Here is a 13083-nt window from a genome sequence, read left to right as displayed (position 1 = left end):
GACAGGCAAGGCAAGGACTGTGCCAGCAGACACGCAGGGCTGGGGCCTAGAGAGTGACTTGGACCACAGATTCCAATCCTGAGAGCTAATCAAAGCCAGGAGTGACACACAGGACCCAGGAAGCTGGGAGGTCCTGCTCGCCCACAGAGCACACTGCCCACCTCTATCTAGTGCTCCAGGATCCTGGCCCTGCCCGAGGCCTTCATGCTCTGGTTGCCGAGGCAGGTGGTTATTACCCAGTTGCAGACATGGTGCATCTGGGTGATGGTGGCACGGATGGTGGGTGCCAGGCACTCCTCACCCTTCTCTGAGCACAGGGTCGAGATGGCATGCACACAATTGAAAGCTACCACCTTCCTGAACAGCTCCTGGGGAGAGCAGGAGTGTCACACTGCCTTACGCCACCCAACACAGAGCCCACCATCCACAGGCCACTGCCAGGTCTCTGACTTTGGTTCTCTGCTCCTTGAGGGTGCCCAGCATTTTCAAAACCCAGGACCCTTATGCTGGCAGGGAGGAGAGAGCTGCATTTCCCTCAAGTCCTTCCTCACCACCGCCAAGCACAGGACGGGGACTCCAACCCCACATGCCGAGGATACAGTCCAGGGAGCACATTCTGCACCTCCTGACAGCTGTGTGACTCCCTCTAATCTCATTCACATGCATGTTCCCTGCTGCTGCTACATCCAGGACCTTAGTGTGGTGCCTGTCCTCATGTCCAGGACACATCATGTCTAATGCATGTGGAGGCCATGGAGGTCTCTGGGACAGATGGCTGGGTTAGTCCGGGACTCTGCTGCACACCTGATATTTCCCTCTGTCCCCCAACAAGCTAGGCCCTGTCCACCTCTCCTTGATACTAAGACGTTTACTCTCGGCACTCCCGTGCTGTGACACACATGGTCAGGGCAGTGTCCTGTGATGACCTCTCTAGCTGGGAACATGAGGCCTTAGGAATTAGGAACTTGCCCATGTCACCAGGCTGGAAAATGGTGGAGCTGGGCTTTGGACCCAGATCATTTTATCGCAGGTCTGGGAATGGCAATTCAGGGACAGCAGATGCCAGAAAAGATCCACCACATTCCCCCCTCAGGAGCCCAGATGCTCACCACATCGATCTGGGTGAGCTGCACTGCTAGCAGCCTGGGAGGGAACGCCAAGACGGGGACCTTCCCCTCCCTCAGCCCCTGCTCTCGGTGCCCACATGAGGAGCAAGAATGATCTTCTGGTGGAGCAACAGCTGGCGCTGACTGCAGCTCAACAGATGGCATTGCAGGTGGCACCTGGTCTGCTTCCTGCTGCTCAGTGGGTGCCTCAGGTGGTAAGGCAGCAGGTGCCAGATGCAGAGAAGCCACAGGCCTTGGACCTGAGGGTGGCAGCTGAGGTGGCATCAGAGCCACCGTAAGTTCTGCTGGTGAAGCAGGTGATGTCTCCAGCTTCGGCTCCTGATCTGGGGATGATGCAGCTTCCGAAGGTGGCAAGGCAGGTGGCATCGGAGTTGCCTCCCTCTCTGGAGCTGGAGTGAAGCTTGTCGGAGTAGGTGGGAGGAGCGCTGGAGGCCACGGTGGCTCCACGTCAGCAGGTGGCATTGCAGGTGCTGCCACAGGTGCCTTCAGGTCTGCAGCTGACAGGATTTCTGCTGCCATCGATGGAACTAGCCCTGGAGGAAGCAGTACTGTGGTTTGCAATGCTGGGTTTCACATACGAGCCCCAAGAGGTAAAAGATGCAACAACAGAACTGGTTTTCTATGCACCTTTCTCGACAAAGAATTGACTGCAGTGCCTCCCCGAGGGACGCCACCCTCACAAAGTCTTCCAGACTGCAAGTGCTCAGGGGAGTGGGCTGATGCCCCTCTTTACTCCCTGCCCAAAGGCAAAAATAGGCTTTGGTCCCGTGACCCCCATCTCCTCCCGTACATCCCACCCATCCCCACCTCCACGCTCCTCACCCTGTGTCTGGGTCTCACTGGGCACTGAGCGCTCCAGCCAAGAGAGGAGGACCTGAGCCTGCCTCTCCAGGGCAGACCCAGGCAGCGCCACCTGCACGAAAGACAGCAGCTCCTTGAGGTTGGAGAAGTCCGGGGGCTCACAGAAATCATCAGGAAACTCCTGGAGCCAGGTCAGCAGGAGGCAGGAGAAGGTGCTGGGGGTGGACAGGGCAGCAGAGTGAGGAACGGCTGTTCCTGCCACACTGCCCTCTGGTGACCATCCTCCCCGGTGGGGGGCTCCTGGGCAAGACCAGTCAGACTATTTCTGTTTGTATCTGCTGTGCAACCTCCCACTGGAACAGAAACAGCATGAGGACAGGGAGGGGTTGTATCTGCTCAGCTGATGCCACTGCACTTTCACACAGTAGGAACTGCATAAATTGCCTGATGAGGGAACAGAGCACGACCCCGCCTCAGCCTACCCAGGGCCATCGTGTCACCTCAGTCTGGAGTTCATGCCCTGAGGTCATGCCTCCTTCTCTGCGAGCCATGTGAGGCTCTCCTCTTCCCGCTGTCATGGTCCCTAAAGGGCACGGGCGCACCCCACTGCAGCCATCCGCAGCCAGGCTCACAGGACTGGGTAGTGAGGTTGGATTTGTGAGCTGCATTCTCCCCGCATCTCCTGAACTGTGTCTGTGTGCTGCTGGCATGGTGGAGGGGCAGCAGAGCTGGGCATGTGGAGTGTGCTCTGAGCCTCCGGGAGCCCTGTACACCCAGTGTCCGGGAACTCTCGCATGGGTCTCTGAGAGTCCTGACGCCCTGCAGGGGATGGAGCCCAGACCTCTGAACTCCAGTGAGAATCATGAGATGGATGCAGGGACCTGCCCAATCCCTCCTGGCACCGGCCCCCACTCCCCATCTTGGGCTGTGAGGAAGGAGCCCCTCTCTCCTCACGCAGAGCTCCCTCACTTTTTCAGGCGCTCCTGGCCTCCTCCATCCCCGTCTCACAAATTGCAGCTATTTCCATACCTAGAGGGTACATGGGGGTGTCACATGTAACTTCTTCAGTGCGCCCCTACTAATGACATCTAGTCCTGCTATCTGACTCCCTATGATTTGGCAAGCAGAAGGCCACAGGCAATTCTGCAGTTTTGTTCAATGAAGTAGGCTAAGTGTCTTTAAAAGGGCCTGCGCATAGATTATTCTTCATATATCCTAGATGAACGAATGATCCCTGAGCTGCTCCTTCACAGATAACTGGTGAGGCCTGGGGCTCCTCTGCCAGCCTCCAACATGAGTGGCTACCCAGGCCACACTGAGGACAGAATCCAGTTTGATGCAATCTCAAACCTCCTCTGAATGGGAATACAGGATTCCAAAGGTCACTTTGGAGCAGAGACCCTTTACGTGGAAAGGAAATTTCTCACCGTTGACAAGCCCTCTCCACCGAGCTCCCTCTCCAGAAAGCCTGACATGGGGAAACACTTTCCATGGCCCAGAATCATTCAATCCCGACTCTGACCTCAGCAGGTTGGTCCTCCTAGGACCCCACTAGCAAGAGGGGTAAACTGAGTTTAGATGCTGCAATGACCTTCCCCAGACATTCAGCTCAGCATGCCAGATCGATTATGAGATTGAGGAGGAACCCATGCTCACCTGTTGGACACCCGGTCCAGGACCTGCTGGATGGAAAAGAGACCCCGGTAATTTAACACGAGGAGGGATACGTAGGCCTGGTCACCCTCTGAAACAGCTGCCACCATGCGCTCCATGAACTTTTCCCAGGCTCCCACCTTGCCAGTGTACTCCAGGTCACTGTGGAGTGGTGACAGTATACCGCCCTGAGACTGGAATAGCAGAAGCAGGTGGTTAGCCACTGGACTGGGAACCAGGGGAGGGCCAGGGCCGGGGGTGTATGCAGACCTGCCTTTCCCTGTACCTCCCTGCCTTGGGGTACGAAGTGGGGCAGGAATGCTTCTAGCAGGAAAAGGTCCCACACTCCAAAGTAGAGCTCAGGTGGGGGAATTATGAAGTCATGAGGAGTTGTGCATTGATGCGTGGAAAGCATTTTACCCACATGATTCCTCACAAATCACTCCCATTCATGAGATGAAGAAACATGAAGGGGGGACTCAACTTCTTGCAGGACAGAAGCCAGAAGCTTCACACTGGAGCTTTATGATCTTCCCTCCATCCTGTGGAAGAGGGGTCTACTCCAGACATGGAAGGGAAGAGCCTGCTCACATCTCATTCTTCCCTACTGTGGAGGCAGTGCATCAAGAACACCAAGATGGCGAGAACACCTTTGTTTTCACACTGACAACAAGTCTTGAATGCTTTTACCTTAAAGGGAGTTCTGAGAACCTGCAGCCATGGCAATCCCTGCTCAGACCAAAGATCAAGTGCTGGGAGGATCCAGGTATGAGAAATACCCCCACAGACTGAGGACTTCAACAGAAGTCTCTGAAAAGAGCAAATCCAAAAGGCAGCCTGACTATCGACGGGGCAACATTTGCATGGGGAAGTTGGAAATCAACTCACTGAAGTGATTCCGTTTGGTGCCCTGACACCAGACTGGCCAAAATAAGAGAATGTTCACAATTGGACCAGGAGGATGCAGGGGAGGAGCCATGGTCAGAGACTGTTGGTGGCCACTGAACTGCTGCAGCCTTACAGAGGCTCAGTCTCTCCAACTATTAAACATTGTCTGTATGTGCGTGGCACATCCATCCCATTCTGTGAATTCTCTCCAGGGGGATGGGAATGGGTGCCCCGTCCATTAGGACACTCAGAAGATGTCTCCTACTGCATGGCTTAAATGGACCTAGAATGGAATCCCTTCAAGACCTGTGAGCAGGGAGAGGCCCTATCCTCTAGGCAGCTTCCCTTGTGGAATAAGATGTAGAGACTCAGGCCACGGCTCCTGCCCTGGAATTTTAAGGGAGGGTGCTATGGGAGTGTACAGTTTCCACCAGAACTTTTGTCATAGCATGAACCCCTTTTGAGTCAAAATCACCCTCAAAAACATGAAGATGGTTAAGGTGTAGAGAAGGTGTGGAAGTACCCATCCAACTGACTGCTCAAGGGCACAGCAGGTTTCCGCAAGTAACCATAGAAAAAGCAACCAAATGTGAAGGAGCTCATGGTCTTGCCAGAAGTGAAAAGAATATCATCATCCCTTGTCAGATGCTATAACCAAAGAAAGCCAAGGGCAGGCCTGCAGAAGTTGCTGGTGTGGGTGAGAGGTGGAGGCCCACCTGGCTTCGGCAGTAAGACTTTGTGCAAATCAGATGGAAAATCCATGGGTGGGCACCTGGGGAGGAGAGCACAGTTAGATCTGCTTCTTCTCACATGTCCCAGCTACCTCAGGACTCAGGGTTGGAGAAGGCACCACACTGCTCTCACTTGATCATACTGCTGGCCCAGCATGGGGGCACCCCATGCTATCTCTGCCACCCTGATCAGGTGGACAGGTGTCTGCACACTTCCCCAGTCCACATCGATAGGAGATGACAACTTTTGGGCCCAGGATTAACACGTTGCATGGGGATTACTTCACCATCACCACTTGCCTTCCCAACAGCCATCCATGACTTCACGTTTGAACACAAAGTGCACATGAAGTTTCCCAACATGGCCATGGATGACCCCGTTCCTCATGTCTCCTCAAACTGAAAGGAGGAGTATTAAGGGGCTACAGAGGCAAGATAACAATGCTGGCATTTCCTGAATTCTCTGACCTTGGGCCACTTTGACTTACCTTCCTGAACACCCTGACCAACAGACTGCGGCGGCGAGGTGGAGGGTTCAGCCAACACCAACATCTATTGAAAAATGTCTCCTTCCTAGGTTTTCTCATGCCAGATCCTACTGCTCTACAAATGCAACATGAGAACATGTTGATCTGTCGATCGTCTCTGGCTAAGTGAGCCTGGTAGGGGGACTGCTGTGGAATCCAGGTGCCTGGTTACCAAGGTTCTACATTCCGTTGGACTGCAGCTCAAAGGAAGTGAGGTCATCTCCTGAAGCCCCTTAACTGAAACTTCTCAACCGTTAGGTCCTCCAGGAAAGGCCCTCTTGACTCCTGATGCTCATCCTCCTTAAACATGTTATCCTGTTGACTGGACCAAGTTTCCTCAACACATCAGTCCCCACTGCTGCAGGGAGGCCTGGGTGCAGACTGGGCCCCATGCATAAGGAGGGAGAACTCAATTCTAACACAGATGAACTTTCTTAGAAATCTCGTGACCATGGTGTAGTCATTGTAACTCTCATCTCAGGGTCTCTCCACTCTCCACACCTACACAATGGGGTCATTCTACCATCTACTTCCTGGGTCATCATGAGGATTGGAGATCATTAGTGTAAAAGCCATGGCTGGTCTTTGAGTAGCTAACATGCAGAGGCAACAGTATTCCAAAACATGGAATGCCTCACTCATAAGGGCTGGCTGTGGCTGTGTCATCCTTGGAAAGGTAGATTCCTTTCTGGGTCAGCATCATGAAGAAGTTGAAATTAAATGGAATTTAGATAGGATGGCTCTGTGGCATGACATCTTCCCATGGTTTTACATTATAATTAGATCAGACACAAGTGGGCAAAAGGGCTTCGGCTATGGACAGCTTATGTCAAGCTGAAGCTAAAGTATGAGCTTTGTAGAAGAATCCAAGGACATGTTCTCAAGGCACAGCCTCAAAGAGAAATCAAACAAGGAAATGTGGTTTTCAGGAGGGGTGTCTTTCAGATAGGCAAACTCTTGTCCTTTTCCCACAGTGAAAATGATGCCAGTGAGGCTGGCCATGGAGGAAACAGTCTAGGGAGTATGTTATGAGAAGAATGCAAAGAATATGGCGTGCAGGATTCAGGATGTGTCAGACAGGAGGAGAAGAGGATGAAAAACAGGACAAGGTGGTCTCATGACAGCCTCAGCAAATCAGACCTGAAGGAATTCTAGAGGGCACATGTCCATCCCATTGAAGCCCACATCCTTGACATTCACCCATGGGGGAGGAGGCATACCTCAATGTCTTCATTTGCACAAGGCATGGACGAGGATGGCCAGTGGCCTTCTTCCTGTGTGGGAATGCTAACTGGAATGCTCACAGTTGAACTACTTGTCAAAACTGCTGCTCAGGAAACATCATACCCAGACAGACCTCGCAGCTCTAAATCACTTAATCCTGACACCTGGGTTAAGAAGCGTGGCTTGAGCTGCCTGATGTCCAACAGCTCAGCGGAGATAATAGGAATGATACTTAAAACTCTTTCCTTTCGGCTGCCTCATATTTATGCAGTCATTCAACTAAAAATTTTGGAACACTTTCTGCATGTCCAACAACATGGAGAGGCCTTGGGGCAGGTTTTGGACTTCTTTGCACTTGTAGCTGGGAGGGAGAAGAGGTGGCATTTCCACATGTTAAACGTGTGGAAACACGTCACAGGTTAAGCTGACCTAGAGATGAGGAGGACTTATTCTGAGGACACAGAAAGGCTTCTTCTCCAGAGAGTGCAAAAATCCAAGAAGGCTTCCTGGAGGTGATGATACAAAAGAGGGACTGGGTCTTGTCCAGGAGGTGATGGAGACATCGAGGGAATACGACAGATAGGTGGACAGTGTAAGCACATGTGTTTGGCAACAGGCCTTACAGTTCATGTGATGATATTAGACTACAAAGGCAGGAAGGGAGACAACTGGCCTAAAGAAATGACACGAAGATTAAGATGCAGTGACCCACTGCAGGAAGATTTGAGGAGTAATTTTGCATTACATTCAACAAAGTGGTACCTTCCAAGTGATGAAAGCTTCAGGTACTACAAAACATTGACCTGCCCTGGTTACATTGACACCTGCGTTTTATGAGCTTCTGCCCTGCTCCACCAGGGGCAGGCTGGAGGATTCCTACCTTGGATTCTGCCCCATCCACTCCCATCCCTTTGCTCGCCTCTTCTTTTCGGAGCCCTCAACCTATGGCAAGGACTTTTATGTCTTCCCTATGACAAGAGCAAGGTTGAGCTGATAAAATTCATCAAAGCTGTTGAAATACATGATTAAGACAATTTAAAAAGGTATTAACAGCCAAATCGTGAAGTCTGTTTTTTAAATCAGATGACAAATGGATCAAGCCCTGTTTCTGCTCCTGTTTCCTCTTTCCCCATGGATTGTGCTTGGTGGGGTGTCTGTCAGACAGATCAGTGCAGGGCAGGGGAGCTGTCTCACTGTAGTTGGTTCCCTGAACCAAAGGCTCCTGCCAATTTCTGGATTAGAGTGGGAAGAGGAAGATGGATGAGGAGTCGAAAGGATCGAATGCTGATTTCCTCAATGGAGTGCAGATGAGACAATGTGCTGTCCAGTTTTCCTCGGCCCCAACTCCTCTATCCTAAGCTCTCATCTCCTCCTGAGGGTCTTGCCAGCCAGTGGCCTCACAGGACTGAGGTTAACCCCCATGCACATTGACTATGCACTCAGGGAGGGGGAGACCAAATCCTCAGGGCGCTCCAGCTGATGGGCTTTGCTGTCTTTTCACTTACAAGACGTGGGTAGAGTCAGGATGTTTCCACATCACCCAGTCCGCCCAGAAGAACAGGAGTCAATTCCCCAGGCTGCTGTTGAGATCAGGGTTGTGTAACTATTGAACCTGCAGCCCCCTGCAGGGTGGTGTCTTTCAAAGACAGGCAATCTGTATCACCACTGCCTGTCATAGCAGACCCTCTAATGTGAGGTGGACAAAGCCCTGCTTAGTGACCTAGCCCAAGAACTCATCTGGAATCCTGCTGAGATGCCCTTCCACAGGCAGTGGTCAGAGCAAGGTCCTCTGGCTCCACTTGGGGTGCAGGTAGGACTCAGACCCAGGGAAACCCCAGATCTTGCCCCTTTCAATGGTGATTCCTGACCCCTGGGGAAAGAGTGGCCACTTGTGGCCCAAGGCCTCACAGTTCTCTGGAGCCCTCGAGTTACACGAAGGGGTCTGGACCCCTTTCAGACATCCACGTTCAAGTTTGCCTGCGAGATTAACGTGTAACAAGAGTGGGGACGCAAGTGCAATTTCTAGCATGTTGGGGATTGTGGAGATGGTCCTAAGGTTCCTGGCCTCAAACCCAGGGGCCCTTGAGGATGTGGGCTATGGCCCTGGTAACTTTCACTTTACTCTCCCCTCCTACTGACTGGCCATTAATGGGGCTTCACATTCTGGGACCCTTTGTTCAGCTCCATCGTACTCAGCCTTTTACAGTTTACAACACTTCACCCGTGCTGGGTCTGAGGCCAAAATGCCAGGTCTCCTTCTCACCTAAGGCGTTGAGAAGAGAATCCTTGGAATACTTTGGCTCTGCTGGGGTTTCCTGGCAGCAGGTATCTTGGTCCATGCACTTGGAAGCCCCTGCTCGCCAATCACCTCCTTAGATAGTGGACCTGCTTCACCAGTGTGGAAAAGCCCATCGGCTTCAGACAAGTAGGCAAGGGGCTTTTGTTTCCCCAAGGGGTGTTCATGGACATCACTTTGGAGGCTTGAGAGTGATGAAGGGGAGGTCAGGGGGTCTCTTCCTGTCAAGGAGCCTTTGGGTGATTACTTGTTCTGCCAGGATAGTCATGTGACAACCCCTGGTTAAGTTGCCCATGGTGCTCACCTGCCAGTAGGAGAACCCAACCACAAAGAAGTTCTGTCCCCCCAAATGAGTGCTACAAAGGCTTGAAAGACTTATGAGTTCATGAGGGGACTGATGACAAATTATGGCAGAGGTTACCCAAGGTCTTCAGTTCCACGGGATTCCAAAACACATCAAGGCAGAAGTGGTTTCTCAGCCTCCAACTGCTCAAGGCAAGGGCAAAATTAAGCTTCTCAGAAAGACAAAATAACTAGTCAGGTGCAAGGAGTTAATTCCCTGAAAGCTGCACCTTCCCCAACAGAAAGGTGGTGCCCACATCAAGTGGAAGGCCTCCCTCAAGGAGTTCTAGGCTAGAGGTTTAGAATAAGCTGAATTGAATGTCAAAGAACAGATAGAGAACAAAGCCATCCAGCAAGAAAATCCTTATTAAAAGAGGAAGAAACAATCTCCACAATAATCTAATTAAGGAAATCAACTGCCTAGATGCCAGCCAAAAATAACAAGTCCTACTAAGAAAACTGAAGTTATGGCCCAGTCAAAGGAACATACCAACAACTGAAATATGATACATGAGTGGAAACAACTCCTCAGGACATTCAAACAGACATGAAATATCTCATCAACAATCAAATCAATAAGTTGAGGGAGGATATAAAGAAGACATTGGCCAAAATAAAGAAGAAATTAAGAGTTTGGGAGAACAAATCATGGAACTGATGGGAATGAAAGGCACAATAGAAGAGATGGAGGAAAGAAAGGAAACCTACAATAATAGAATTGAAGAGGTAGAAGAAAGGATTAGTGAACTAGAGGACTTGATATCTGAAATAGGACATACAAAAGAAAACACAGGAATACAATGGAGAAATATAAGCTGTGTCTCAGGGAATGGAATGACAGCATGAAGCCCATGAACATACATGTTGTGGGCATCCGAGAAGGAGAAGAGAAGGGAAAAGGAGGAGAAGGATTAGTGGAGGAAATTATCACAGAAAATTTCCCATTTCTAGTGAAAGTCATTTCTAATGACTTGGGCAGGCCTGGCACCCCAGGTTCCACTTGACCCCCTGTCCCGCTCAAGTTGAGGTTGGGAGATCTCCAAGAACTCTTTCAGCTCAGCCCAAACCCTATAAAAGTTCTGGTAATATAGGGCCTCTGCCTCAGCCCAGGAACTCCATCCAGCCTTGGCAAGATGATGGAAACCTTGACAGTGCCCTCTAGACACCCACCCTGGTAGCAGTGCCCACTCAGACCCAGAAGCCCCTACACAGGTATCAACCCCCTGGGTCTGCATCAGAGGCCACTCCAGGCTGGCTTGAGGACCCAGCTGCCAGGCCTGCCTACCCTATGAGGCTTTGGAACCAGAGCAATCTGATGCCTCTCTAAGCCTCAGTTCTCTCTGCTGCACAGTGGGCATTCCATGAGCATGAAATGAGATGATGCATGGAAGTGAAGCCCTTGTTGGTACAGGGCCAGCAGCAGCTATGTGATGGCACCCCTGAGATATAGGCAAGGGAGACACCATCAGAATGGTCAAAATCCCAAAGGATTCACTCATACAGAACAAAATGCAGCCAAAGCTAGGTCAGTGGGCCATGGACTGGTCCCATAATTATTGGATCCATTTTAGAGATGTGGAAACTGAGGTTCAGAGAGGTTAAAGAAATTGTCCAAAGTCACACAGCTGTTGAACAACAGAGTTGGGATTTGAACCTAGGCAGTCTGACTCCTAAGCCTGCTCCCTTAGCTGTGACTGGACACCAAATAAACAGAGTGGACCTGAGCAAGGTGTAGTGCCCCGAGTGCTCCCAGAGCCCTGTACTACACAAAAGGGGATGGTATTACTGATGCTGAGACCTGGTTCCACCTCAGACATGGGGGAGGCCTCAGGCCCTGGCCCCCGTCACCTGGTTTCAGTCTTCCTTCCTCTGGAGGGCTACAGGGGATGAACTCTGAGAGTCTAGGGTTTAGCATTAAGTGCACCTGGTTAGGGAAAAGACAGGAGATTTGAGTGTGCTGTTGCAGACCTATGATGGGAACAGTCATAGATGGGCTGAGCCAGAAAGACCCCAGGAGCTCCTCCTGGCCTTCACACCCAAGGCCCCACTGCCCCACCAGTTTGCCCCTCCCTCCACCACCAACTGCTCTGTTCACCCCAGGGCCCCCAGTACTTGCCCCTCTAGAACTCATAGAGACAGCCGCTGAGCTGGACATGTGGCCCCCGCCTGTGCCCCATCTGATTCCATCCATCTGGCTGCATCTGCTTGTATCACACGCATGCCCCCCCAGCCAGTCGGGCTGGGAACAGGGTCCTTCCTCTGCAGGCCTGTGCTCTGGGCTGCAGCAGCCTGGGCTGAGGCCCAAGGAATGAGCTCCACTCCCTGCCGGGGCCCCCGCCACGTGGTTTCTCCACTTCCCCAGGTCGATCCCCTCTGGGGAACTGAACGCCTCATACTTTGAACAGGGACCAGGAGGAGTCAGAACATGGCAAAGGGATGAGACTCCACTACTGTCTTGGCTAAAGCAATTCAGAGCAGAGCTGCAGACAAGGCTGGGCCTTGTCACTGCATCCATGGCAGATTCCCCAGGACCAGAAGAGGCCTCTGAAGACCATCGGATCCTGCCCCCTGTCTCCAGGTAGTCCCTGCCCCAGAGGATGTAGTGCTGGGGCAGTGGAAGCATGGAGCATCTGGAACACATACCATGATAAACTCTGACTCAGTTCCCCGGCCTGCAACATGATCATCCCTGCCTAATCCTCCTTAAAGGGCTAGGCTGAAGAAGACATAAGATGTTTACAGTATTTACCTGGTAAGTTTTAATGTGTCATTGCTATACTAGTCAGGAACCAATGTGGGAATCTTAAAGATCCCCGGGAAGAGCCAACAGAAGAATCTGGGAAACTTCCTATGATACTTAAATTCTCCTGAGTCAGGAAGTTTCTGCACAAGTCTAACCTGCCTCTTCTGTACTGCAGTTGAAACAGCCCAAATTCTTGAGGTTCCTCAGCCCCCTCTTCTCTCAATACTGTGTATATTTTCAACCTGGAGGTTATTCTTATGCACTGAGTAGATATCACCTTGTTATTCAAGATGTAATGGAGAGACTGGAGGGAACTGCCTGAAAATGTGGAGCTGTGTTCCAGTAGCCATGTTTCTTGAGGATGATTGTATAATGATATAGCTTTCACAATGTGACTCTGTGATTGTGAAAACCTTGTGTCTGATGCTCCTTTTATCTACCTTGTCAACAAACAAGTGCAACCTATGGAATAAAAATAAATAATAGGGGGAACAAATGTTAAAATAAATTTAGTTTGAAATGCTAGTGATCAGTGAAAGCGAGGAGTAAGGGGTATGGTATTATAATCTTTTGTTTGTTTGTTTATTTGTTTTCATTTTATTTCTTTTTCTATTGTCTTTTTATTTCTTTTTCTGAATGGATGCAAATGTTCTAAGAAATGATGAATATGCAACTAAGTGATGCTATTGTGAATTACTGATTGTTAATGTTTTATTTCATTTGTTCAGTTTCTTAATTAATAAAAAATGAT

At 50.8% G+C, this 13083-nt stretch overlaps 1 protein-coding gene across 8 annotated transcripts in view; it reads right to left on the bottom strand.

Annotated features, from left to right (window-relative positions):
* The window catches only part of LOC143687851 (ral guanine nucleotide dissociation stimulator-like), a 29578-nt gene extending 23624 nt beyond the window's left edge, over positions 1–5954 (bottom strand). For 4 of the 8 annotated variants that reach the window (XM_077165228.1, XM_077165230.1, XM_077165229.1 and 1 more), the window contains exons 1-6: positions 5689–5954; positions 5186–5241; positions 3585–3775; positions 2898–2957; positions 1950–2143; positions 1110–1660 (exon numbers count right to left, since the gene is read on the bottom strand). In XM_077165228.1, the coding sequence (XP_077021343.1) occupies positions 1110–1646 (537 nt within the window). In that variant the 5' untranslated portion in view covers positions 1647–1660; positions 1950–2143; positions 2898–2957; ... (1 more) ...; positions 5186–5241; positions 5689–5954. Of the gene's footprint in view, positions 1–236; positions 1661–1949; positions 2144–2897; positions 2958–3584; positions 3776–5185; positions 5242–5688 lie in introns of those variants that run through there. The other 4 variants (XM_077165231.1, XM_077165235.1, XM_077165233.1 and 1 more) reach the window with 4 other exon arrangements.
* Positions 5955–13083: the final 7129 nt, after the last annotated feature.

Source organism: Tamandua tetradactyla, chromosome 6, assembly GCF_023851605.1.
Source record: "Tamandua tetradactyla isolate mTamTet1 chromosome 6, mTamTet1.pri, whole genome shotgun sequence".
NCBI lineage: Eukaryota > Metazoa > Chordata > Mammalia > Pilosa > Myrmecophagidae > Tamandua > Tamandua tetradactyla.
The sequence above is the reverse complement of the archived record's forward strand: the minus strand, read 5'-3'. Positions and strand labels throughout refer to the sequence as shown.